Source organism: Sturnus vulgaris, chromosome 3 (genome assembly GCF_052056855.1).
Source record: "Sturnus vulgaris isolate bStuVul1 chromosome 3, bStuVul1.hap1, whole genome shotgun sequence".
NCBI lineage: Eukaryota > Metazoa > Chordata > Aves > Passeriformes > Sturnidae > Sturnus > Sturnus vulgaris.
The window spans coordinates 67,268,646-67,294,796 of NC_142245.1; the positions used below are offsets into that span (position 1 = coordinate 67,268,646).

The 26,151-nt window shown below is 39.8% G+C and overlaps 3 protein-coding genes across 5 annotated transcripts; 1 reads left to right on the forward strand and 2 right to left on the reverse strand.

Annotated features, from left to right (window-relative positions):
* Positions 1 to 1,423: 1,423 nt before the first annotated feature.
* On the reverse strand, positions 1,424 to 9,624 carry CALHM4 (calcium homeostasis modulator family member 4). Of its 2 annotated transcripts, XM_088161888.1 has the most exons (6): positions 9,427 to 9,624; positions 7,999 to 8,205; positions 7,209 to 7,333; positions 6,368 to 6,485; positions 3,561 to 3,801; positions 1,424 to 2,745 (listed from the first exon to the last, which is right to left on the reverse strand). In XM_088161888.1, exons 4-6 carry the CDS (start codon positions 6,400 to 6,402, stop codon positions 2,341 to 2,343), a joined length of 681 nt encoding a protein of 226 aa, XP_088018014.1. In that variant the 5' UTR covers positions 6,403 to 6,485; positions 7,209 to 7,333; positions 7,999 to 8,205; positions 9,427 to 9,624; the 3' UTR covers positions 1,424 to 2,340. The 2 variants fall into 2 exon arrangements, with proteins under 2 accessions (XP_088018014.1, XP_014748142.1); XM_014892656.2 differs by lacking the exons at positions 6,368 to 6,485; positions 7,209 to 7,333; positions 7,999 to 8,205; positions 9,427 to 9,624 and having other exon boundaries at positions 3,561 to 4,265.
* Positions 8,929 to 25,549, forward strand: TRAPPC3L (trafficking protein particle complex subunit 3L). Its single transcript, XM_014892662.2, has 5 exons — positions 8,929 to 9,121; positions 10,959 to 11,056; positions 13,713 to 13,812; positions 23,375 to 23,560; positions 24,624 to 25,549. The coding sequence occupies exons 1-5, from the start codon at positions 9,080 to 9,082 to the stop codon at positions 24,741 to 24,743; spliced, it is 546 nt and encodes a 181-aa protein (XP_014748148.1). The 5' UTR covers positions 8,929 to 9,079; the 3' UTR covers positions 24,744 to 25,549.
* CALHM5 (calcium homeostasis modulator family member 5) lies at positions 18,587 to 22,682 on the reverse strand. 2 transcript variants are annotated; one of them, XR_015802512.1, is made up of 3 exons: positions 22,087 to 22,682; positions 19,288 to 20,114; positions 18,587 to 18,990 (listed from the first exon to the last, which is right to left on the reverse strand). XR_015802512.1 is itself a non-coding variant. In XM_014892658.2 (2 exons), the coding sequence occupies exons 1-2, from the start codon at positions 22,624 to 22,626 to the stop codon at positions 19,725 to 19,727; spliced, it is 930 nt and encodes a 309-aa protein (XP_014748144.1). In that variant the 5' UTR covers positions 22,627 to 22,682; the 3' UTR covers positions 18,587 to 19,724. The 2 variants fall into 2 exon arrangements, 1 of the variants encoding a protein (XP_014748144.1); XM_014892658.2 differs by having other exon boundaries at positions 18,587 to 20,114.
* Positions 25,550 to 26,151: the final 602 nt, after the last annotated feature.

Below are 26,151 nucleotides of genomic sequence, written 5' to 3' on the forward strand. Positions count from 1 at the left end.
GATTACAGTGTTTCACCTTAAATAAAAAACCAAATGTTTTAAAAATTAAATCAGAAGTTGTGTTTACTACCAGAGGTACTTTGTTTCCTAAGGAGTTCACATAAACAGTTTAGTTCCATTACCTTTTATGAGGTTTGCATGGCCAGATTTTGGTGGCAGGGGCACTGCAGGGGTGCTCCTGTGAGAAGCTGCCAGAAGCTTCCCCTGTGTTCAACAGAGCCGATGCCAGCCAGCTTCAGGATGGACCTGCCACTGACCAAGGCTGAGCACCTTTGGCACAGCAGATTTGAGAAGGGAGAAAAAGACCCTGAGCAACAGAAAGTGCAGCCAGAGAGAGGAGTGAGAGGAACCACTCTGCAGACACCGAGCTCAGTGAGGAAGGAGGGGAAGCAGGTGCTGCAGGCTCTGGAGCACAGATTCCCCTACAGCCCATGGTGTGGCAGCTGTGCCCAGGGAGGTTCCTGGTGAAACAGAACCACCTGGAGCCCATACCAGAGCAGGTAGGTACTCAAAGGAGGCTGTGACCCCACTGGGGGTCACATGCTAGAGCAGACTCTTGGCAAGACCTGTGGAGAGAAGAGCCCACACTGCAACAAGTTTGCTGGCAGGATTTGTGACCTACCCTGGAACAGGTGGTTCCTGAAGGGCTGCACCCCATGGAAAGGACCCACACTGGAGCAGTTAATGAAGAACTGCAGCTTCTGTAAAGGATCCACACTGGATAAGTCAGTGGAGGACTGTCTCCTGGGAGGAAGTGCCCCATACTGGAGCAGGAGGAGAGTATGTGGAGCATTCCCTCCAAGGAGGAAGGAGCAGCAGAGACAATACATGATGAACTGACTGCAGCCCCCGTTCACTCACAACCCCTGCACCACTGGAGGTGAGGAGGTAGAAAATTTGTGAGTGGAACTGAGCCCAAGAAGACTGTGAGGAAAGTTACTTTAAGATTTTGGTTTAGTTCTCATTATCACACTCTGATTTTATTGATAGTAAAATAAATTTCTCCAAGTGGATTCTGTTTTGCCCTTGGCAGTAATTGCTGAGTGATCTCTTCTTGTCCTTATCTCAACCCATAAGCCTTTCCTTATATTCTCTCTCCCCTATCCAGATGAGGAGAGGAGTGACACAGCACTTCTGACTCCTGCATTTTCTAGTAGAGTGTACTAAATAATTAGATTTTTCCACTTCAAGTCCCTGGGGTCATTTATTAATAGCAGAGAGCATCATATAGGGTAGCATATGGCTTTGGAGTCCACCTGTACATGTGTACATGGCAAGGTAATACAGGAAGCATTAAAAAAAATTGTGGCATGCATTTCCCTCCCCCTTGGAGTTAGAAACATCTGCATAGAGGGTTAGAGAGGAGATGAGTAATATCACATAATACCAAACTGACTTAACACAAAAACATCATAGAGCCTTCTTTCACAAAATTCAGTAATTTTTAATCACAGTAATATTCAAGGGCCCAGTATATATAAATTACAAGCTTATTAAATTACTAGTATATACATTACAAGCTTACAGAGGCAAAGCACAGACTGAGATTTTTCCCGTCCTCATTTGCTATTTGTACAGTAAGCAAGCACACAAACACCTTGGAGATTAAGTATTTCCAAGTAGGAGACTGACCTTGCTATTGCCTTCCGCCAGAACACATTTCAAGTTAGTTTGCCATTTGTCAAGTGTTTGTTCATACAGCTGCTATGTATTACACACCTCCATCACGTGCCTCAGCAAGGATTTTGTCTCCTTATCAGAATTGAAAGCTCTCTCATTGTTGTATCTAAACTCTACCTTTGATAAAATTTCCCCATACGTTTCCTACATACTACTGCAGCCCCAGACTTAACTGGTAGTTAGCTCAGTGTAGATTACTTATATAATACAAGAAAAATAGTGGGTGAGGAGAAATAAGTCATTTCTGCTAGGTGTCACTAAGGAAAAGCTGGATAGCTGCCCTTGCTCTATACAGAATGGACCAATTAATAGGATCCAATCAAAGTCTACCTCTTAAAGATCCTTTTAATGGAAAGAATAAAACAAAAACCATTTGTAAATAACTTTCTCAGTACGTACTTATCCTTTCAGCACAACTATTAGAAAGCAGAGAGCTGAAGCTTGAAATAGCCCACCCTAATCACCACATCCCACAGGAGTCCAAATGCTATCAGTAAAAGCTTCTATAAGCAGACGCTAAAAGGACTGCATTAACAAGATGCACTTGCTCACATAATTTATACATCAATGTTATACTGTATCAGAAAGTTCCAGCTCAGGTCTGATATAGAGCTAGACAGGTTCCTGCTTTTCGGCAGGGTATTGTGGGGGGTTGGATCTTCAGAGCTGTGTTATGATTCCAGGGTCTTCATCAATCCTCAGATACTTTCCACTTGCACGCTCCTTGAGTGCCCAGTCATGGAGGAGGCTGTAATCATAGTGCTCCTCATCCACTCGTTTTAGAAAGGCCAGTCCAGAAACGGCCTGCCACTCCTTGAGAGATGGGATACGAATCTCTTTTACAGTCTCACTTCCTGGGAAGAAGCCAAAGAACTTCCTTACATTCTGCATGGCATAGAGCCTGGAGTGCTGATCTGTGGCCTCATCGAAGAGCTCCTGCTCATTGTGGACATAGCTGTTCCAGTATCTGAAATGTAGAAAGCTGAGTGGGGAGAAACAGCTTGCCAGGCAGTAAGAGAGGAACACAGTGATGACCACCACAGCAATCAGAAGCCAGCCAGCCACCTTGCAAAAAAAAAAAAAAAAAAAAAAAAAAAAAAAAAAAAAAAAAAATAAATAAATAACTGTTAAAGCAGAAAATACTCGCAATGATAACTTTTGAGCACCAGAAAATCCAAGAGATTATCTTTACTTGCTTTTACTAAATAATAACATTAACAAGGTATAAGCCTAGAAAGCATTTGTTACCACCAAACACAGGCCATGCCTACTGGAGGCAGACATGTAGTAAAATCTCTTGTTCCTTCAAGTTCAAGAAAGTTCTATTGTGCAGTTTTAAGAATATTGCTTTCTCAGCTATTATTGTTATAAGACAGGCCACCCAGGTCCTAGACTATATTAGCTTATAGCCTGTTTAAAAACTGTTTGCTCTGAAATAGCAACTTAATGCTTCCCCTATTATTTACCAAGTATGCAAACTTTTAGAATTGAGTCTGATCTAACACCCAAGATTTTACGTGGGTTCACATGAAGCTCTCACAGCCTGGGCCTCTAAGTCACATTTCTTCTGCTTTAATGAAGAAACTTTATACCCTCCCTGGCTCTTGAACTTCCATTTATCTTACTTGACATTAGTTTTCAGGATACCACACAAGGAAGACTATATCCTCAGGTAGCAGATAACAAATGGGACAAGCAGATATAGTTATTTATATACCTAAAGTTCAGTTTCACTTAAAAGAACAGGCTTCAAAACACACAGATTTAACACTCAAGACAGAGAACACTGATCTTGTTTTATCCTAATGCTTTTCCTGCTGAATTAACTTCACCTCTCATCATCAGATTTACAGGCAACAGAAGCAACAGGAGTTACTCACTTGTGACTGGTATCGGAGGAGCAGAATCACTTCATCTCTTGCCCGGGTCAGCTCTGGAGGAACCAGCTGGCTGCAGGGAAAGGTAGCCAATATCCTACTGCGCTCACTAGCACTAACATTAGGAGCAACTCCATAGTAATACACAGGCACATACTCGCTCACAGCACAGATATAATATGAGCCATTTATCAGGGTGACTGCAAGCCATGTGACTGGAGCAACCAGTGCCCTCCCAGTGATGCTGCACAAGACAAAGCAGACCAATTTGCATTTCAGCAACCAGTTTGATGAAATCACCTTCCCAAAATGAGACCTTTTGCCCATAACCAGCCTCCAAGTCTGGTTGTTCAGGGCGTAGCCAACAATCAGAAGGATCAGTGCAGGCACTCCTAGGAAAGCCAACCCATAGATAAGGTTCTGTCCAACATGACAGGGACAGCTGAATGTGAAAAAAGAGAAAAGTTGCTGCCCACCAATTGTCAATATTGCAATTATTGCATTGGCAATAACAACCTCTTTGCCTTTTAGAAAAGTTAACCACTTTGGAAGGAAAGCCATTTTAGATGCTATTCTTTACCAGATTCTTTTGATTTAAGTCAGCACTAACTTTTAGTTATATTAAACTAGTATTAATGGCAAAGCAGAATAAGCACCAACAGCTTGAAAAGAATATCACCAAACACCACCAAAAAAACCCTGCTAATCTTTCTCCTCCCACTATTTTTCAGTGGCTTGTTTGCTGGCTTTAAGTATGCTTGCAGACATCCACTGATGTGTTTTAATTGATTCAGTAATTTATTTCAGCTGTTCTGGAAAATTGAGCTTTTTAGGCTGTTGTGAGCTCTGCCAGCTCATTGCTAATTGTCTGAAATTAACAATAAATTCCCCCTTCCTTTTGGATGACATGCAGTGCTAGCAAACTGATGGCTAACCTGTCAGGGTTAATTGCTAAGCTCTTTGCTAATCAACAGTAATTAGCAGAAACATGGCATGAAACGAGGAAAAAAAAAAGAAAGGAGCCTTCCACTATTCTTCATGCAAGATCATTCAAACAAATCCTTGGCAAATTGACTGATTTTTAAAAAATGAATGCTTCCATGTTAAAATAAACTTATAAAATATTCCATAAGTTGAACAACGTTTGGAATCCCAGTGCTGTTTGCATTTGATCTCAATTCTGGGGCAATTAATTGTCCAAACACTGGAGTTTGAGAAGTAGTTAGCTGCTGGATCATGAGAATTTCAGTGTTTCACCTGTAGGTGGCAAGAAGCTGGCGTGTCTCTTTTCCTGGCAGTGCTGACTATTTCCTTTGGAAAGCTGGTTGGGGGTTTTGGGGTTTTTTTTGGAGAGGGTGTTTGTTGTTTGGGTTTTGTTTGTTTGTTTTTACTATATAATCTACTATTCACTTCACAAAACGTTAAGCAAGCTGGTATTTATATGGTGTGCTTGTGATTGCAAGTTTTAAGATTTTCTACTGGTATAGTCGGTCCTATTGCATAGACAAAAATAAAAACATTGCAATTAAGCGTTTCCACAGCTGGCTTCCAGATATTGGGATATGTGACCTGGGCTCTGAGCATCTCTCACAAATAAAGCCTTAAGCAAGGGTCTAAAAAATTGAAAATATTTCACTCTTGATGATTTTCTCTGGATTACACTTTTTCTAAGGCCACACTATCCAGTAGTTCTATACATTGCATAGCCTAGGCTTATCTGAATATGCAAATACTTGTGTATAAGTACTGAAAAGTCTGACAGTCTGTCATATAAACATTCTTACCAAGAAAAAAAAAGTTAGCCAGAAAGTTTATGGGGTTATTTGTCTTCCCATTACAGATGCCTATCTCCAGCATGTGTGGACTGGGTTGTGTGATCTGGTAGTGTCTGCATAGCCTCTTCTATCCCCTTGCAGAGAGGGTTGCTAATGATAAATTTTATCTCAGTGGTTTTAGCACCCATGGTGTTTGCTTGGATGGCAGAGACATTCTCTGAGCTGTTTGCCACAGGGATGGCACGTTATGCATGCCTTGCCTGTTCACTAGGCAGGACCCTGTTCCTCCAGTGCACTCATAGGGTGGACAGCCACTTGTCTCGTCCCCAGTCACCAAATGAGGAAGAGGTCCTTGCTGGTAACTGGCTCTCAAACAGTGTGACACTGTTACACAAAATTAAAAGCAGTGCAGAAATATGCTGAAACATCCAGCAGCACTTTGTCACAACTTTTCTGGAACTTGTTAAGTTCTTAGTTGTTTGGACAGAGTAATAGCACAATGAAATCCCAGAGCTGTCTGAATATTGCCGTTTTAAACCTTCATTTTCTTTCAGTATCACAGGATTTTCAATAACTTTTTTTGGTACTAGTGACATTAAATTTGAAAAAAAAAAATCAATGAAATAAACCTATGAGGCTATCACAAAATTATTTTATAAGAGTCTTCTGTTATGCTTCAGTTCATTTTAAAATCTCTGATTGATTCCTTCTAAGATTTCTTTTGGAACCTGTGTCTTATTTTGTTTATAAGGGAGGAAAGCTCTCCCAAGGATCACTTGTTTACTCAAGAAACACATTAGATGTGAAACTGAAGTGGTATCCAACACTGAAATATTAATAGTCAGCCTAAGGCTGTTGAATGAGGTAATTTATAAAATCAATACAACAACTTTGTACTTCTGCATTTTCATTCTTTGGCATTTGCTTTCATGCTCTGCCGTAAATGATCCTGCTGGGTCATCCTATTATGGAACAAATTACAGGGTAGGATCCAATTAAGAGCTTGGGTGGCACATCAAACCTTTAAGTACTTGCCTTTGCAGAGGAACCCAGGATCCTGAGGTAGACATTTAGGCTCTTTATCCAATTCCCAGGAAGAGTTAGGACTGGATGCAATCCAAAATACCACTACCTGAGGTGACAGCTGGCTGGCCTGTGAAGCAAAATGATGCTTATAGCTGACATCTGAGGCAAATAGGATCCATGAGCAAACCTTAGTCATGGTTTTGCTTTTCATATTGCAGGACTCTGTCAGCTTGAACTCATTGCCAGTAACCTCGCTTATGAGAAGGAGAGATTTTATTATATAAAATATATATAATGTATAATATATATTATATTAGAATACAGATTTCACCTTCCCACACACAGCAAACAGTTTTTATTCTCCTTTTTATTGAAATAAAGCAACCATGGCAGAATAGAGAGATTGGTTTCAGCTTCCTACTCCACCTGATCTAGTAAAAACTCACTCCCTCATCTCTTTCTTCCAAAAGCTCAGTTATTATTAGTGACGAGATGTGACTGTGCTGCAAAGAAGCTGTGTTATCCAGCTTTCCTGCCATAGTTCTACCAGTTTCACTTTGTTTCACCACAGAGTGGATTTTTATATTTATTGGATCAAAAAAAGACCAGGATTTTGTTTTCTAATGGCCAGGGAAACGCAGGGAGGAAGAAGAAAGTGATCTTCTATTTTCCATCTGAATTTTGGAGGAGGAAACTGAATCCTGGTCTCTCTGACCCAGCACACATGTTTTCATCACTGAGTTAGCAGTCAAAAGGCCAATATTCTGTGCTCCTCTAACTGCATTTTGAGTTGTCTTTTCCTTGGATGCAAGCCCACCTGTGCATGTTAGAAAGCATGGTATGAAAGTACCTGCATGACGGATTTCCTGTGGGAGTAGAGAGGAGCACTGCCCATGTCCTGTGATCTGCCAGGTCACAGTCTGGATGTAGGCTGCCAAGTCATTTTCATGGTCTCTTTGGCCTTTGGAGAAGTTCCTGTCCCCGTAACCAGGACAAACATTGGTGGAAAAAAATAAGCTTTATGTTAAGGGAAGAATAGAACTCTGTTAATTTTTTAAAAAAAAAAACCCCTACATATTTCACTTCAGAATTCAGCTGTGCATTATAGGCAAATTTATGAGATTTTAGATTCCTGCAGAGAGCAGAAAGGAGGCACTCATCTCAAAACACCCTCTTGAGAAACATAACCAAACCAAGGAAGTTTCATCAGGTAAAACTGAGAATGCTTCCCAGGCAGGGCATTACAGCAAGGTGACAGTAATAGCCTTGCTTTATTTGGAAACACAGTCAGAGCAGCAGCCACACTGGGCTTTTAGTAAAAGCATTCATGTGTGATATGAGAAACCTGTGTTCAAGTTCTTTTTTTCACACAGCTTCAAACCTTCAACACCTACCGTCTTGTGATTTGAAAGAATTATATTTAATGTTAGAGAAAATTTAATACAAGGTCTATCCATCTGGAAAATGGCAATCAAACAAAAGCTTGACCCTGTATTTTACTAATTTGGACACCTGCCTTTTGTGGTTAATGCATTCTTGTTTTGGCTCAAATAATTTGTTCACTTTTTTTTTTTTTACTTTTTCATTAGACAATATCTAATTTATTAATTACTTCTATGTTGCACTTATCATGTACTTACCTCTACAGGTATCAGCCTTCCCATAATAGCCAGTCCATTGCAAGAGACAGGGTGCTGGTGCATGCTTTTATTTGTGCTTTTGAGCTTCAGGATGTATTTTGTGGTTGGTTTTTTGTTTTCTAGTTTGATGGGAATGAAGAGAACTGGTGTAGTAAATGCTCAAGCACTGTGAAGACTGACCTTGGGGCTGAAGGCTAAATTTCTCTCCTGAAAAACAGGACAGCAAGGAAGATATGAGAAGTACCTACCATAGTTTCACTTATAAAATGGAGTAAGGTTTTAAGGGTCAGCAGAGCAGCTGAAAAAAAAAATGAAGAGGCTATTACATTGAACTAAGCCTGGATGTTCATTGCAAGAATATTAAGAAATAGGGGCTATAACAGGTTAAGAATGATAGAATACCCCCTAGGAACATTGTTAGTAAAAGTGCCTTTTGCACAAACTAGCAGCTGTACAGGTACAGAATTCATTACTCTGGGATGCTGAGTTCTCTCAATCTGCCCTGGCAGCTTTACACAAACATGGTGGTAGCAGTGCCTTAAAAGCCACACTTCTCCAGCTTAGCAGACATTAACTCACCAGACTATAGCAGAGCTGGCAGAAGACTATAGCTTCTTTAGATTGAAAACAATCAATTTTTATTTCCCTTGTACAGCAGTAGCTTGCAATTATGTTTTTATTCTTCAGAGCAGAAGTTTTTGTTAGCTCTCCAAACACCAAAGTCTGATACAAACAACAGAATAAATTTACTGCCCCTAAAAATGTAAGACCTGTCCTGTCTGATTTCCCATGTCTGTTGGCCGTGTATTTGATTACAAACCATCCCAATGGACAGGGTGATTGTTTATGTTGTGGACAGTGGCAGATCTGTTGCCAGTCAGATTCCCAAAGGGCTTGGTGCACGCAGAGAATAGGAGGGGCATCAGCAGCAATACAGACTGCAGCAAACACATCTCAGGCAAAAGACAGAAGAGCAGAGAGGAGAAGAGAAAAGAGAAAAAGGATTAAGAGAAAACTATGCTGCTTGAGGAAGAAAAGATATAAACTGACAATCAAATACATCAGGAGTTACACAAGCAACATGTCTCGGTCACCAGGAAGAAAGCAGGAGAACCACAAAATAGTAAGACATTTTTGTAATGTGTTATTTAAATTGTGCATGGAGTAAGAATAGCCCATTATTTTATTGATGCATTGTATACTCTCCTATTTTTGAACAATTTGAAAGTACCAAAAAGACAGGGATAAGATTGGTGGTACAAGAGCAAAGCTGCTGGCAACATTTATGGCTGCCATTCCTAATGCTGGGATTCTGTATGGCTTAGGAAAGAGGGGCACAAAGTTCCTGAGACTACAATCTGTTCAGAAGCAGAAGTCTGCTTCAAGTGTTTTTGGTCTAAGATACAAATGCCAGGTAATATTATGTACCTCTGTGGTTAGATAGTCATTCAATGAAACACGGAGAGAAGGAGATCTCTGTTCTATGCTTGAATGGTTCAATTCCACACAAACCTTTCTTCAGGAGTTTAGAGCGTTAGGGCTTTCTGAATGGTGAATGGTGATTTTTGACAGCAACTGGGCAGTGGAAAAATTCCAGGAGGCTTTAAGACAATGTTGTATCAATTTCTGAAAAGAGAACAGAGGTCTCCACTGAAAAATGAATGGAATAGTGTAATATAATTACAGTTAATGTACCTAAGTTTATGATCAAAAAGTATTCCAATGGATTGCAAGTGTGGCTGATAAATTTGATTACATTGATATATTATGTTTAAGTTTCTCTGAGGTAATTTTCTTGTTGCAACAGAGACTTTTTGCTGAGCAATAATAACAAAACCATACAGGACCTGTATGACATCCATTTACTCCATTGAAAACTTGTTACTGAGAATTTGGCCAAGAGTAAAATATTATTTTAAACGGGAGTTATCACTAAAATGAGTTTGGAAAATGGTTCTGCTTAAGATTTTGAACAGTGACTTGATTAAACAGCAACACTGATTAAACTCCAAACTTCTGATGCAAAGGAAGCAGGAAGAAATCTTTCCACCAGGCTGTTTTTACTTTGCTAGTGTGATTTGTTCTATTTTTTTTATTGCTATTTACTATTGTTTTTCCGCTGGCTAGAGACAAAAAACAGCTCTGGTCTGACACATGCCACAGGGCTGTAGCACTTCCTTCAATTAATTCCTGTCCAAGAAGTTTTGTAAGACTCATCTTAATCTCTCACTTAAAGGCCAGCTGCTGCTCCTGCTGAATACAGACAGTTCTGCAGTGCATGGATGTGATCTGACAGGGCAGGGAGAGAAGGAAACTCCTCCAGATTGTTACACAGCTGAAGACCCTGCAGGAGTGCTTGTGACAGGATTAGTGCAGAGATACATCTTTGGCATCTTCAGTTTTTCTCCGTGTTCCTTAGGCAAGGGGCTGCAATTCTCACCATCCCCTTGTTGTTATTCTTTACACTTGTGATGAATTACAGTACTTTTTCATTACTCTGAGCTAAATTTTTATCTACTTTTTACTTTTTTGGAGAAAGCAGCTAATTATTTGAATCAGATCAACCCTACCTTTGTGAACTATCGTGCCTACTGCAAAAGGATTAATAGCTCATTGCCTCTTTCCCTGCTGGTGTTTGCTATTATTCTTGGGTAGCACTTGACAGCATTTGGCAGTCCGGCATACATACACTCAAGATGTAAGAATTACTGATGATAGTAACTCTGAGTATACCAAGAAATGGTACTTCTGACAAGCAAATCCCTTACAAACTCAAGTGAAGATCAATATAGATTCTGTCCTGCTTGAAATATGAATTTCAGTGATTATGCATTCATGGACAAAAGTTTCTTTATTAGTTTAAATGTCATTTTTGTTTGCTTTCAATGAGCAGCAGCTCAAAAACATGGAAAAGTTGGATTTTAATTTGCTTCATTTTCAATTTTCATATTTTCTAACAGAGCAAAGAACTTTTTGTACTCACATATGGGGCTTTGGTAGCCCAGCTGTGCAAGGACTATGAAAAAGATGAAGATGTCAATGCCTGTTTGGATAGAATGTAAGTGCTGCTTTAAATGTTAAGTTTTGTCCATAATGCTATTTGTTTATGTATATATTACCTTTCAGCTTTTTGTTTGTTATCTCACAAGTTCCAGCATTCTATCTATAGTTACAGAGAAGACAAGGAAAAGGTTCAATATTCTGTCAACAGAAACAACACTAATTTGTGAATTCAGATCTACAATTAGCTGTTTAATTCTCTGAGGAAAAGTGTCAAGATTGTTTTCATAGCTTACATTTGTTCCTTGCTGGTCCTTTAATTATACTGATTATTAATATGGCCTTCTAAATTTCATATCCTATATCCTTCACTGGGTTAGGGGCATATGAGCCTTTCACATTTAAAAAACCATACAGCAATGAGTGAGATAGCACAAAAAGTCAGTGAAGGTGGATTTTACATGGATAATCTCCTTGGAAAATGAAGATCCAGTGTTTACAAACCCTGTCATCCTGACTGAGATTCCTAGGCATTGCTACCATAAAAATAACAATATAATGGAAAATCAGCAAGAAACAACTTTTTAGCTGGTTAACGAGAACATATAGTAAGGCCTTTGTCAGAACAGTAAGGCTTATATTTCTGGGCAAAGTGGACATACAAAATGTATTTACAACAACCACAGTGGACAGAATAACCTGACCACTTTACTATTAACCTCAAAGTTTGCAAACTGGCTGTAGTCCAATAACTATCCATGAGAGTAAATTTTAAAAAATCATTGTTTGAGAAATAGAAAAGTAATTTTATTCACAAACTTATAAGGGATAACATCCCTCAGATAGATTTTTATATTCATCTCTCATTCAGCTCTGGGGAAAAGCATGTATTTAAAAAATACATAGGCTTTTTCAATGATGCCATGGTAGAAATTACTAGAAAGCAGTTTTGGAAGACGTGGAGACATATTTTTCTCCTTAATGTTTTCATTATTGCAATTGCTCCTGTAAAATCTTTCTGTTTTGAGGAAGACTTGATAATATAATGACAGGTTTCATTAAAACAGTGTGTTCTTTACTTCTCTGATTATGAAACAGCCCAGCTTCACAAAGAAACCATCTCAGCAGACAGGTGTAACAGGCAGGGACAGTGTACTTATCTCTCTCTCTGTGTACATGTATAGTCTGTAGTGAGAGGGGTGTTTTTCACTGTGCAGTTGCCAAATAGCTGCTTACCAGTCTGTTATTAATTTGACTTTGCAAATCTAAATAATAAAAGTTGAAATGTGTCTAAGTAGTCTCATATGTGACTAATACCTACCTTGCTAAATGCTAATGACACATTTGCCAGTGTTATTGATATTGATACTTAGGCAATTGATAAATATTTGATTTTTTCTAGACACATGACATACTGAAATTTTAATCTTCACGCTGCCAAACCCTTTTTTGGTCTTATCATCATCTCACTGTTTTTCTTCTAGCCAAAGATGTTGGACACAAATGAGTAAGAAACTCCACTGAGTTTGGGCTGCTTCATTGAAGGTGTAGGGCTTCTAACAAACAAGCACACACTGCTAATATTCACATAACTGGGAATGAAAAATTTCCTAAAAACATTTCTGAGTACCCATTCTTATATAACATTTGTATAGATCTCTTTACATTTTTCAGATAATGTTTGGAATCACAGCTGTTTTGCATACTGAGAAATTATTCACCTTTATTAATGTGTCAGAATTAGGAATGAATATTTGTTTTGTAAAAATTCCATTAACTTCCATCCCTCTTAATTAGTTTTTAAGAAAGCATTGTAGTATTTTAAACACAAAATGGAGGTGGTGGTGTACCAAAACTGTGTTTGTTGTGGTAATGAGTGACACAGGGAGCTCAGGTGGGTACAAAGGAATGCTCTTTATTTCCAAAAACCCGTCTTTTAAGCAGTTAGCTGGTTATCAGTTTACATCGTTTTAAGGAACACCAAGCCCAAGTCAACCCAGCACCATGCAGCACCATGTGGACACGCAGCAGTCCCACAGCACGGCTCTCATGGCTCTCACATCTCTCGTGTTCCTCTACCCATATTCCAGCTGAGTCACTCCCCCATAGCTCCTGTCTATTTAGCCTCAGTAACAGGCCAGGGCCATGTTACCAGGCCTTCCCTTTATAAAGCCTTATCTATTGGTAGAATGCATTAACTAACAACTTCTGGATTTTTTTTTTTCATCAACTGGTTAGATGAAAGGAGATAACAAGTTAGAAAAAACAACAGACAGGTAATTGTGAAGGAAGAGTGAAAAATGAGGTGAAGAGGTAAGAGGAGAAAGTGAAAGAGATCAGGTGTGACTGTATTTCTGTATTTCCTATGGGTTCCCCTGGCACCTGAATGCTGCAGTGAGGGTGCCCAGGATTTGGTGTCTGTATGTATAGACAACATAAAGACAAACAGTATAGACAATCCATATCATCCTTCCCAGGAGTACCATGCTTAAAGAAGTATGATTCCTAAAATGACTACACGAACAGCAGTCCCACTGTGCTGCAAAATGTGGTAGAAAGAAGAATGTAGATCAGCAAAATGTGTTGTCATTAAAGTCACTCAATTAGGACCATGCAGCTGTTTTGCTGAGGAAGTGCAAGAGATGCATTAGGGAGATGGCAGGTGGAAAGAAATTCCCCATTTAAAATGTTGCCTTTCCTTGTTTCCTCCTTAGGGGATACAGCATTGGTATAAGGCTGATTGATGACTTTTTGGCTCGTTCAGCTGTGAGAAAGTGCCGCAGTTACTCTGAAACTGCAGACGTGATTGCACAGGTAAATAAGATTTGCATTTTCTGAAGCATTATCAGATTCAGTGGTCTTAGCTTAGAATCATATATTCCCTTCCTTTTTTCTTTTCCTAGGAGCATAACCATCTCATACAGATATTAAACTTTGATATTTTTACTTCTGCCATTTGACTCTTCTCATCATCACCATAATTATCCAAGCTATCTTTTTACTTTGAAATGATAATGTTAAGAATAAGCTGCAGGATTTTCTACAAAAAGAAAAATCTTAGTGTTAGCAAAGAAGAACTGTAAGAAAGAAAAATGAGAGGAACATTTCCCCGACTACCCACAAATCTAATAATAAAATTAAAAATATAAAATCAGCACACATACTTCCACCTACTTGGATGGAAATTTCCCTTTTATTGAGTAGCCGTTCACACTTCTGTCAGACAAGAAGGATACAGGTTTCTAAAGATGTACTTTTGCCCCCATGGACAAGTTAGAATTCCTGTGAATTTCAAAGAGGAATTTAAATAAGAATGATACATAACAAAGTTCCTCCCAATAAGCAGCTGATCTGGGGTAAAGGATCCGTTGGAAATAGTGAAGACAGCTGAATGAAACTGATGAGACAAGCAACATTTCAATCACTGTTTTAAAATACACTACCTCATTTTAAAAAATGATACCAGGCTGCAGAGTTACATTTTTGTTCATGTTTACATTCTTCTTGAGGTGGTATATTGGTATTTCATTTTCACATATATGTCAGATACCTGTTTTTCTGGGTCTTATTCCTCATAGTTCCCTTCTTCATAAATACATTATTACAGTTGAACCATCATTCTTAAGTACAGGGTGTTCAACAGCAAAGTACAATGAGAAATTAACAATGGAAAAAGACACTATTTCTCTGCAGCTTGTACTTCCAAAGAGAGTTATTAAAAGAAGTAAAAAATTACTTGGAAAGATTAGAACAAACATTAAAGTACACACTGTCCCTTTGAAAGATTATTTTTGGCAAACTAAAAGGAGTTCTGTAGTAGGAGTATAACTTTTCTGAGGCAAAATGTGATAGGGACAGCATTTTCACATTTCTTTGGCAAAACAATTTTTAAATAATCTTCAAGCGTATTTGTCTGAGTCACAAAGCAACAAAACATGTCTAAAGTGACCCAGTAAGTAACTGCAAATACTCTATTGAAGTTTTTAGTTCAGAATCATGAAGGTGTTTACATGATCTCCTTAACTCTTCAGCAGGAGTGTTCCCAGGCAGGAGAAAGTGCTTAAATACTTAACTTCATTAAGTCTTCAGAGGTATAAATCTGTTTGAGGATGGGTAAAACCAGTTCAAAGTTAAAGTAATTAAGACAGTTAAGCAATTCAAGTAGTTAAAGCCAAGCCTCCTGTTAACATAGCTGTTATCCTGCAGTTCTTTGGAAAACAAAGAAGTCTGTAAGATCAGGTTGTGGGTGTTCCCTGTGGAAATGGAAAGAGATGAAGCAAAAGAAAAGAAACATAAAATGAGGACTACAAAGCCACCTTCCCCGAATCAGAAATAAATACTGGAGGAAAGGTGCACCTAAAGCAGTGACTGGGAGCTTCATACTTCCACCGCTGGTTCAGATTGCAAAGCCTGAGCTTTACTGCTACCTTATACTGGCCTGGAGAAGGGCCAACAAATTTTGACAAGGAGCCAAAGTGAGCCCTTCTATACTGAGTTCCCATGATGTTCACTGACTTCTCATGTTGGTCCCGTGACTTGGCAGGTTACCATTGGGATTGAATTAAAAAAGAGATGAAACAGGATATGTGGGCTTTCTGGCAAATTGTGGTAAAAATGGAAACCAACTGAGGAATAATATTAAGAACAAAGCCCAGCTGAAGAAGTAATGTCAAAGATGGGATTCAGAATTTGGATCTGAGTATAACTGAGGATTACTTTTGAAATGAGGTTGATATTTTTTCTCTATAATCCTGCAAAATCAAATTTTGGTGCTGGTGCTGGCTCCACTACTGTATTAAACAGTGTTGTGCCTAAGGATAGATCTGTTCCTGAAAAGCAGTGGCTCCAGAGAAGGGCTTTATTGTGGACACTCAATACCTCACTGCCCTGTCCAGAGCTGCAGGACCCAAGAAGTCCTTCCCCTTGTCATGGAAGGTGCTGCCACGCAAGGTCCCTGTATTTTGACACATGGCCAGTTTCGAAGGTCTGACAGAAACTGAGAGAATTAATCAAACTGGTAAATGCTGGTTTTCAGATGTGAGCAGGGAGAGGGAAATGCCTAAGTAGGTTGCTGTGCGAAGTAATAGAGTCTACTGTGGTAGACAGTAAATAGAACATTGAAGTGCTGCACTGTGGAGAGCAATGAAAAGTTCAGAAGAGAAGTTTGAAATCAGCAACAGATGGCAAGACCTTTAATATATCTTCCTGTTTCCAAATACTGAATGGAAAAATACTAGGAATGAAAAGTATGCTACCAGAAATGTTTTTTGGCTGCATTTCCCTTTTTAAGCAGACTAATTCTGGTCCTTTGTTAATCTTGCTATTATGCTGTCTGAAATAGTGGTTTTAATTTTTTTTAACAGTCCGTACTTACTTGGCATCATAGCTTGTACGTCAAAAGTTTGATAGTGAAAAGTCCACAGAAGTATGTAGAGTAACTGATAAATTAGTGGCTTCCTAAATGTTTCAGTAATTCTAGACTGTGTTTAAGCACCTTCAAAATTTTAATGATTTTTATTCTTGCTGCTTGAGAGAGATGGAATGCTGGTTTAGACTTTGAAAAAGAGCAGTGATACATTTTAAATTCAGACTACATAGATCTCATTTTCTCATTTAAGCAGTATATAATGTCATAGAGTTGCAAATAACATTTTCAAAATGAGACTTTGCTTTGTATGGGCATCATTTTGGTGGCAAGCCTATGTACGTGTCTAAACAGAGATTCTTTTTTCTTCCACTTTATAGATAAAAACGAGACAGATTTATGGAATGCAAGTTTTAAACCACCTAGTTCATTTTACTTTCTAGTCTTTTAAAGTCACGAAGACTGAAAAGACCTTTGTTTTATCCTCTGAGAAGCTGCAAATGGTAGTTTTAAAGTAGTTGCTGTCCAATTATAGCCTGGTTTTAAGAAAAAATAATTTCTATTAATTGAATTGCTTATCTATGCACTTAAATTATTGTTCATGCCCAGACATTTTCACAGTTTTCACTTTGCAGCTTTGCAATTTGGCCTTAATTTGGTGCTCCATTGCAAACCAGCTACTTCTTTTGCATAGTTTCCATGCAAGTTCTCTTTTACATGGGAATTTTTAACAATAGAATTTGGACGGATTCATCATACCATAATGCAAGATACAGCTGAAACTAAATTGAGAGCATATGAGGGCTTAGCATGGCTTAGAAGTCTTTATTCTTATAAGACTTCAAGTCTGAGCAGCAGATGTGTAGTGGAAGAAGAGCTAAGAGAATTTTAATGACTAAACTGAGGGACAGAGCACAGAGAATTAAAGAGGTTTCCTGTGTTCTTGTATACTCATGTTTTGATGGCTATCAGAATTAATGCAAAGTCTAAATTTTCCAGCAGAAAATGTTGATCTTGCTGTTTGTTTTTATTTGTTGGGTGTTTTTCTCTCTCTCCAGTTTGTTTTGGACAGTGATGACAATAGTCTGTCTCTTTCTGAGCTGCCATGGTAGCTGCTGAATTCAGGGACAATGTTGATAGCAAGCAGCTTTTGCAATAGCCCCTTGAAGGACTAAGTTAAATTTGCCAAACCCACAATCCAGTTGGAAATACAGGGTCAAACTGGCTGTTATTTCAGCCTGTTTTTATAGAAGTATTCTAGGATCCACATGGAAATTGCAGTAAGTCACAGGCATTTTGGTAAGGTAAAAGTATTACACAGCCCTGGGAATGAGGATCAATGAGAGATGGGCTCCTACCACACACACATTGCAGCACAAAGTATTCAGCAGCTACTCTTGGAGGTGGAGACACTCTCAACATGAGTTACCTGCAAACATGAAGCAGGCAAGGAGGAAGAGGAGAGGGAAATTCACCTTGGATTTGCCCCTCCACAATAAAGCAGAAGATAAGGCTGGGAAGTGCTGCCATTTCAGATGGCCCGGGGTACTCAGGTGCAGAGCCCTAAGCTTTCTTTTGAGGGAAAAGAGGATACCAAAACCTCTAAGTGGGATCGATCCTCCTACCCTTCTCTTTATGCTTTTGCCTTTGTGTTCCAGCTATTATACTGGAGGCCTTATTTTTACATCAAACTTGTTTCCCATATTTCTTTGATCAACTCATTAATCTACTTGCTGTCCTCCCCATTGCATCCCTACTTGCTTTGATTTTCTGAGGAAGGAGGTGGAGAGACAGTTTTGGAAAGGGAAGTTTGGCCCAGGCAGCAGGGCTGTCCTGTTAGGGGGTGTGTTGTCTCCCTTTGATTGCAGGGAGGAGGTGAAATGGGGCTGGACAGAAGATGTTGGGGCAGTTCTCAAAAGGAAAGATAAAACCAGACAAGTAGGAAGAGTCATATAGCCTGGAAGTAGGTAGATGCTATAGGAGGAGAGGATTCTGGGGAGAAAATGGTTGGTGTATGTGCCAGGCACAGTGTCAGATATCTGCTGTTGTGACTTTCATTTTGGCAGTGTTGTATCTGTGCTTTCAGCTACAGCAGGCTCATTTAAGCATCTAACATGTTGTAAGTGTGCTGCTAAATGGGTCATCTGCGATGAAAGAACTTTAAAACATTGTCTCAAAGGTCACAAGTTCTTGAAAACCACGGAGAAAATTCTAACCAGAGAGTTGAATTAACTCTTGTGTTTTATTTCATAAACAGTAATGGTCTGTATATAGATGCTTTTACCTGCAGAAGCCCAATGAGTATGAGAACAGCTGGGCAGAATGCCCTGGTTTGTAGAGAAGAGCATGGTTAGAGCACAGCAAAACTGTGATTCTTTGCAGACTCAGAGGGACTGGCAAGAAAATGCTGCACAAAAGCCGGCTCAGGTACCCTAGGGAAAATAATTTTGTTGTCCTTTTACACAGGACAATATTCTGCGAATATTCTGAACACCCTGAGAGCCGAGTGATGAATTCCAAGTGGGTGAGATAAAGCACAGGGCTCTGGGTGAAATGCATTTTTCAGAGGCACTGACTCTGTAGTTGCCTCACGTGCTGGCTCTTCTTGCTCCAGACACTAAGTTTTCCTAGGATATTAAAAAAAAATAAAGTCAATCTTCTGCAAAACTATTTTCTTGTCTTAAAAATTTGAAATTCCTTCCAGACTCTCTGTTGTACGCTGGCTGCAGGCCCAGAAACAACAATATTACATAGCACTACAGGCTGCACCCAGTGCCTGAAACTCACTCAAAACTAAAACTTTATATCATACAAAGAGAAGGTCTAGATTGGGAGCAGATAATAGGGACATGTTCTACAGAGGCAAAATATCCAAAGACAGAGAAGCCTTGAGGGATCACTGGTGCCTCAAAACAAGGCTGTACCTGCAATTAGCCTGGAAATGACCTGGACAGAAAACCTTTACTTTCTGTGGGCTGTCAGAAAGCTTCATGTATCTTGTTATTATATTCCCACACTTTAAATTACTTTACTTGTTGATAGTCTCTTGATTTACATAGGACAAGCACACTATAGCACATTTTACATAGCATGTTATTAAAACCCTCTTGTAGAAGCTATTATTAATTTCTTTGTGTTGTCAGCTCTTGATGCTGAGCCAGTGACATGAACCCTGGGTGCTATGCAATACTGCAGCCTTTTCACTCGCTTAGGGAAATCATTCCATCCTTTTGGAGCAAGTATCTTATTGGGAGGAAGCATGATGAAGAAGAAAGAGGCCATTGTGAAAAAATATAGAGACAAATCCAGCTAGAAGTATGCCATATTACCAAGATATGAAAAAGCTGAAAATATACTTGGTCTATGGTATTTCCCTTCTGTCCGCAAGGTCCAGCATTGTCTCTCTTTCCTCACTGGTTCCTTTCTGGCCTTCTTCAACTAGCCTGTGAATCGTGCTGTAATGCTGTTTGCTGCTGCTGAAAGAGTAGAGCTGGGAAGCATCTTCCCATGCCTGGAAGGTTGGCAGGGAAATGGGTTCTGGTTCCTTGTTTTCAAAAAAGCACTTGAGGTTTCGCTCGCTCAGCTTGGTGGCATACAGCTGGAAAATCTGCTCCAGTTGCTCCTTCTCTGTCCCCTCATACACTCTCCAGAACATCAGCTGGAGGTGGCTGACTTTTGACTGGCAGCTGGCACAGCAAGTGGTTAGCAGGGAGAGGAGAGTTGCAGTAACTATCACACACCAGCCTAAAATCTGGGAAGGCAAAAGAAATCAGTTTCAGGTTAAGAAGACCCAAATGAAAACGCTACTTGGATCACGAATGTCTGACAAAGTGACTGCACTTTGTTTGCATTGGGTGCTGGCATTGATGTTAGTGGGACATCCATGTGGGGACTGAGTAGTTAAGTCCATAAGCGTAGAGGCATCTCAATTGTGCTCCTTTTGGTGTCTTTTTTGTAAAGGGTAAAGTGTTTTCTAACTCCTGAGAGCATTACATAAAGCTACCAAACAAGAATTACTAATTTTGAATCATGATGAACTACAAAATGAAAAAGAGCAAGTAATTATTATCCCAGACTAACCAACCTTTTAAAATATGACCACTGTTAGATGTTTTGTTCTCTGACTTCTTTTTATTATGAAAAAACCTCCAATACAACAACTACATTAATTAACCAGCATCACTCAACTTCTTTTTTCTGTAGCAGCTTCAGATTTTGACAAAATTCTGTCAAGAACATTTTGTTAAAAATACCTACTTCCAGAATTACTTCCTCAGCAAGGAGAGTGGAAAAATGTGCTTGAAATTGTTATTGTGGGATGTTCTCCTTTAAAGGAGAGTAGCGGTGTGAACACAGTTTTTTCCTGCCTTGTGTCACTGGCCGAGCCAATAGTTTTACTCCTCTACTCTGCTGCAATGTGTTGGGGAAAAAAAAAAAAAAAGTAACGCATATTTTCAAATAGTGGAAAGAGTTCCAGTGGGGGACAGATATTCTACTTTGAAGGAGAGTTGCATCCTTTCTCATGTGAACTCTTCCACTGCTATTTAAAAAAAAGCCACCACTGGAAATCTGTATTTAGCTGATGGAATATAGAAAGTTTCCTCAGGGAAGTCTGTGAAACAGAGGAGCTTGACAAACAACTATTCTTAGGAACTGGTATGGAAGAACAGTTAGAGCTTTCCTTTATTTTTCCCCAATCACTTTGAACTGACTAACAATTTTTATGGGTATAAGAGAAATTGCTCTTTTTTAGCAATTTTTCATTTTCTTGCAGCTTGGAAAATGAACTCGTATATTCTCATGCTAAAACTGAATCCCTGGTCTTTCACTATTTCCTATACATACAATTTAAAGTCTTGAGCACTATCTATTGTTGTCTTCTAAAACTATCAAAATAAATAGCTTTCTCTGCAGTGCAGCCTTTGTCTTATTTGCATGAGGACTTGAAAATTAAATCAGCTCTTGGAAAGGAAATAGTTCCAGATGGATGCAATTCCTGACAAAAGCTCGCTGGCTTCACAGTCTTTTCCCTTTTCTGTAACATTTTATTTTATTCTCTCCACCGTTTTGATTTATTTGCCTCTGAATTTATTTGCAATACAATGCAGAGAGTAAAACTGCACAGCACAAATATTGTATAATGTAGTAAGATCTCAGCTTTTCATTATCTGCTGTCTTTATTGTTTCTCACTTCCTCCAAGCAGGACAAAAACATGCTCACATTTGGCATGAAAATGAGGAACACAAATAGAAACACATTATGTAAGCAGTCAAAAGATATTTCACAAATCTTATCTTCCAGTATTTTTCTGCTGTTAGTGACCTAAAATTTCCCTAGAGTTATCACGATTTAAAATAGGAGAGTGTGGCATGAATTTTTTAATAGGACAGACCGCTTTAATGGGGTGACATCTGTTAATTCAGCCTCCTAAACAATCCAGTCGGGGTTTGGTTTTTTTTCCTCTTTAGAGCAATCTCCATTCAGGAAGAAAGCTTTTGGTTTTCTGATCTTATTGACCCCAGCACCAGTGGGGACCCCTAAGAAATATGGAACAGGTCAAACTGAACCAAAAGATGGATTGATTATATTTTGGAAGGCTGCCAAAACATTGTTTACATGAAGCCAACGGTTTTAACATCACATCTGACATCAGGATCTTCCACAGATAAATCACAGCAGCAGTACAATCTGGATAATGCTCTTTGTTTATAATTTTTCTTACCTGGGACTGTGCTTGAAGTGTTCTTTTCAGTTCGTCACTCTCTGGAAAGGGTAGGGAGCTTTTGTCACAGGGTACCTTGTGTAGCTCTTCAAAGCAGTTCTCCGATTTTCTGTGACAAACTGCGTGTAAGTAGGCGGGATTTTCCAAGCCACTCATGGCACATTCGTAAAAAGTCCCGTTGAGCAAAGCCACGGAAAGCCACATCACTGGGGCTACCAGAGCATTTAAAGTGATTTGTCCAAAGACGTAAAAGAAATGGCAGACATTGCCTCTGGGGAATATTTTTCTGGGATTCACCCAGCAGCCTGTAAAGAGTTTCCAGGTCTTGCTGTTCAAGAAATATCCAATAACCAGCAAAACAAGGGCTGGCGAGAAGAGGAACACCAAACCGTACCTGAAGTTTTCACTGCTGCAAGGGCATCTGAAAGCAACAAGAGAAAACACACGTTCACCTCCCATTGTCAGCAGCGCCATAAAACTGTAACCTATGGCGGTTTTCCGGTTCATAAAGAACTTGAGGATTGTTTGGAAAGCATCCATGTCTGATACTCACTAAGGAGGTGCAAATCAAGGCAGTTTCTCCCGGCTGGCAGCGGCGTGCAGCAGGGCAGAGCTCTGCCGAGGAGGAGCATCCCGCCCGCCCACGCCCTGCCGGGATAACGCCGTGATGTCACGGCTGGATGGAGAGCGGCGCTCGCTGGGGACCGCGCCGCTGGCACGGCAATGTGGCACATCCACAGCAGCGTTCAGCGCTGGTGGGAAGAAAGCCAGCAGTGCTCTGTGTAACCAAGACGTTTACAGTCTTAGAAGTCCTGTTCTTGGTGGCCTGTTTTTCTAAGTGGCTGCGGATGGAGATCAGAGTTAAAAGAAACCACACACACTCGGCCAGTTGCAGGAGATCTTGAGCTGTGACTATAAAAGCTGTCGGTGAGGTAGTGAATGACATAATATAGATGCTAATGGTCCCAAGGGAGTATGACATGACTGAAAGCAGACTGAAAGCAGACAAAAGATAACAGCAAAACCACTTTGTGTGGGGTTGTAAATGTAGGAACATCAAAGAGGAGCAGCTCTCTGCTGTGTTTTCCTGGAGCATCGCATAGCTCTAGATTTGCATTGCTGGCTCAAGCTGATCACAGAAGAGACAAATGTACCTTGATTTCTAGCTTGACTGGCTCTACTCCCTTTTTTCTTGGGGCAAAATTGGTCTATGGGATTCTGCTTTCTAAAGTTTCACCTCTGGCTTGCACGCAACACATTTAAGCAGCAGAGTTTCGTTCTTTTGCAGGTTGCTTTCAAGATGTACCTTGGGGTCACCCCTAGTGTGAGCTGCTGTAGTGCCGCAGGGAACGAATTCTCCTTAATCCTGGATAAAAACCCACTAGTGGACTTTGTGGAGGAACTGCCAGCTGAACGAGCATCACTTTGCTATTGTAACCTCCTCTGTGGGGTGATTCGAGGTGCCTTGGAAATGGTAAAGAAGTGCACATCTGTTTTATCCATTTTTTGTTAATTCACAGAAGCACAGGAAAACAAAATCACTTGTTCAGATATAAGTAGGAAACACAATATTGTTTAACCTCTCGGGTTAAATGTCTATATCTAGATAAAAGAAGACAAGGCTGATCCTGGATCCTGAGGTAGAGAAGCACATGGTTTAGCTCACCTCCACACTGTCTCTGCCTGGCTATTCAGTCTGTTCAGTGGCTGACTTGGGTGCAAAAGCCAGGTGGGATCAGGAAGCTGGGTAACACTTAAAGTGGAGGGACAGAGGGACATGTTGGGCTCCTCCACTGCTCCTGGAGCCTATCACACTTCCCTGCACAGCTGTAGGCAGTAACAGTCATCCCAGATTCTTTCCAAATATATCAAGATAAATAATATTCTCAGGTTACCATGGTACCTGCTAAAAGAGAGAACAAAATGTGGATAAGTATAATGTTAAAACTTAAGCATCAGAAGTGTATCAGATGGCAATCCAAATTTTGTTTCTAAATTTAAGGGTTTTGCAAAGAAATAAATAAAAGGCATAATTTGAAAATTTCTGACCTGTAGAGCTTCTTCAGAGAGATTACTTTTGGGCTGCTTTGTGTTTCTGTCAGTATCCAATTTGGCATGTATCTTATATTTCAAGAGACAAAAAACTCAACCCTGCAGTGTTATGTATATACATCAGTCTCAGAATTATAGTATCAGATACAAGACTAATTAACAAAAGTATTATATCATAAGTCTTAGTATATGACTAGGAAATTCTGTAATCACAAAATCATCAAGCATGCAATTCAGGGTCTCAGAAGAAAGCAGAGCACTGGGAAGAAGAGTTATGTGCTATACAAATTCCAGTGTCTATAAACTTCCTTTGTGTTAGCTTAGTTGGGAAAATTATTTTAAAACAATCTAGATAGCTGTTTCCTATGAAACCTGAGAAAGGGTGTCCTCTTGTGGTAAGAGAGAGAAAAAAAGCTCATTATACCGGAGGAGGGTGGAAAAGTGGGCATTTCTTTTCTGAACTAACCAGATCTGATTCTTTCTAGGTTCACTTAGCAGCAGAAGTTTCCTTCCTCCAGGACAGGCTGAAGGGCGATGCTGTGACAGAAATAGGAATTACATTTTTAAGGAAGCCTGAAGACAGAAAGAACAGAAGGAATAAATGAAGGAAATACTGGGAGAAACCCATGCTGAGGGATATTTTGTGCCTTTTGTTTCAGAAGAAGACAGGGTAAAAATGGCTTTGCTGAGTTAGCTGCACCAGTCACCTCGTTGAACAGTGAAGAGAACTGGGCAGCAAAGAGGAGTGACAGGGCAGTTAATTGTCATGACACAGATATCAGGAAAAAGATTAAAATGCTCTGCCCTTCCTTCTCACATACCCAGGCTCTTGAGCTTAATGGAAGTTTTATCTCAGTATTTAGTGTGTATAATATTCATCTGTATACCAACTGTTTTCAGGTAAAGGTGATGACCTTTTCCCATGTTGTTTGTCAGCAATGTTTCAAAGTGTGGCTGCTAGAGGTGCTTTATTTCCTTGGCTGTGTGTGGTCAGCCATAAAGAATTCATCTGCCGTGATTGCTGTATGCATTGTCTCACTCACAGGTGCATGTTTTGATGTGTAATACTTTGCCAGTCATTGTCCCCCACACTGGACATCCTGCTGTCTTTGAAACCAGAGAGGGATGGGTCTTCACTGACCTCCTGGTGCTCCTTCCAGCTCTTCAGGCCCCACGTGCAGTTTTGCTGGCACTCCTGTTCAGTCCTGTGCACACACCGGGCTGCAGCACTCTGACATCTGCAGCGATGCTTGTGTCTCTCCAAGCTAAGGGCCTTTCCATGTCAGCCTTCTCTCCTGAGCACTGATCTTGTGACCAAACTGAACAAAGCATGATGTATTTAATGTGTAGCCGTTGTGTATCTCTACCTGCCTAAGGAAATTTGAATTAAAATTCTGAGATTGCCACACAACTGTTTTGGTGATCATGTTTTCTGCTCTTACTTGGCTTTTACCAGCTGTTGAACATCTTCCTCTTGACAGTGGATTTGTTACCACAACATGATTGGGAAGCAGAGAAGGAGCAGCCTCAGAGAAACTCAGGTTATAGGAAAGGTTTAAAGTTGTTCGGTGTAATGCAAGATTACACCAAATGTCTGGATAAGGTTTGGATGAAATCCCAGGTGCTGGCACAGCACTGTACCCTACAAAGCTTACACTCCTCTCACCAAAACGCTTATTTTAAACTGAAATATCAATAGACTAAGTTCAGTGTAACCCCGAGTTAACTCTGATTTTATCACTGTGTTTTGTACCTTCTTCTCCTATTTTTTCCTCAGTCTGTTTACATCTTCATCATGCTAATTGGGGGCATCTCTTACCCTGGGTTCACTCTCACGAGACCTGTAGAGTCCTCATGATAATCTCTCTCCCTTTGTTTGTCTTAATAGTGTGGTACAGTGATGTCATAAATAGAGCTTTAAGTGAACAAAAATTAAACTATATGTTACCCAGCCTTAGTCTCAGCACAAATGCTGTTACCTGCTACCAGTAAGAAGTGGCAAGATGTGCGTGC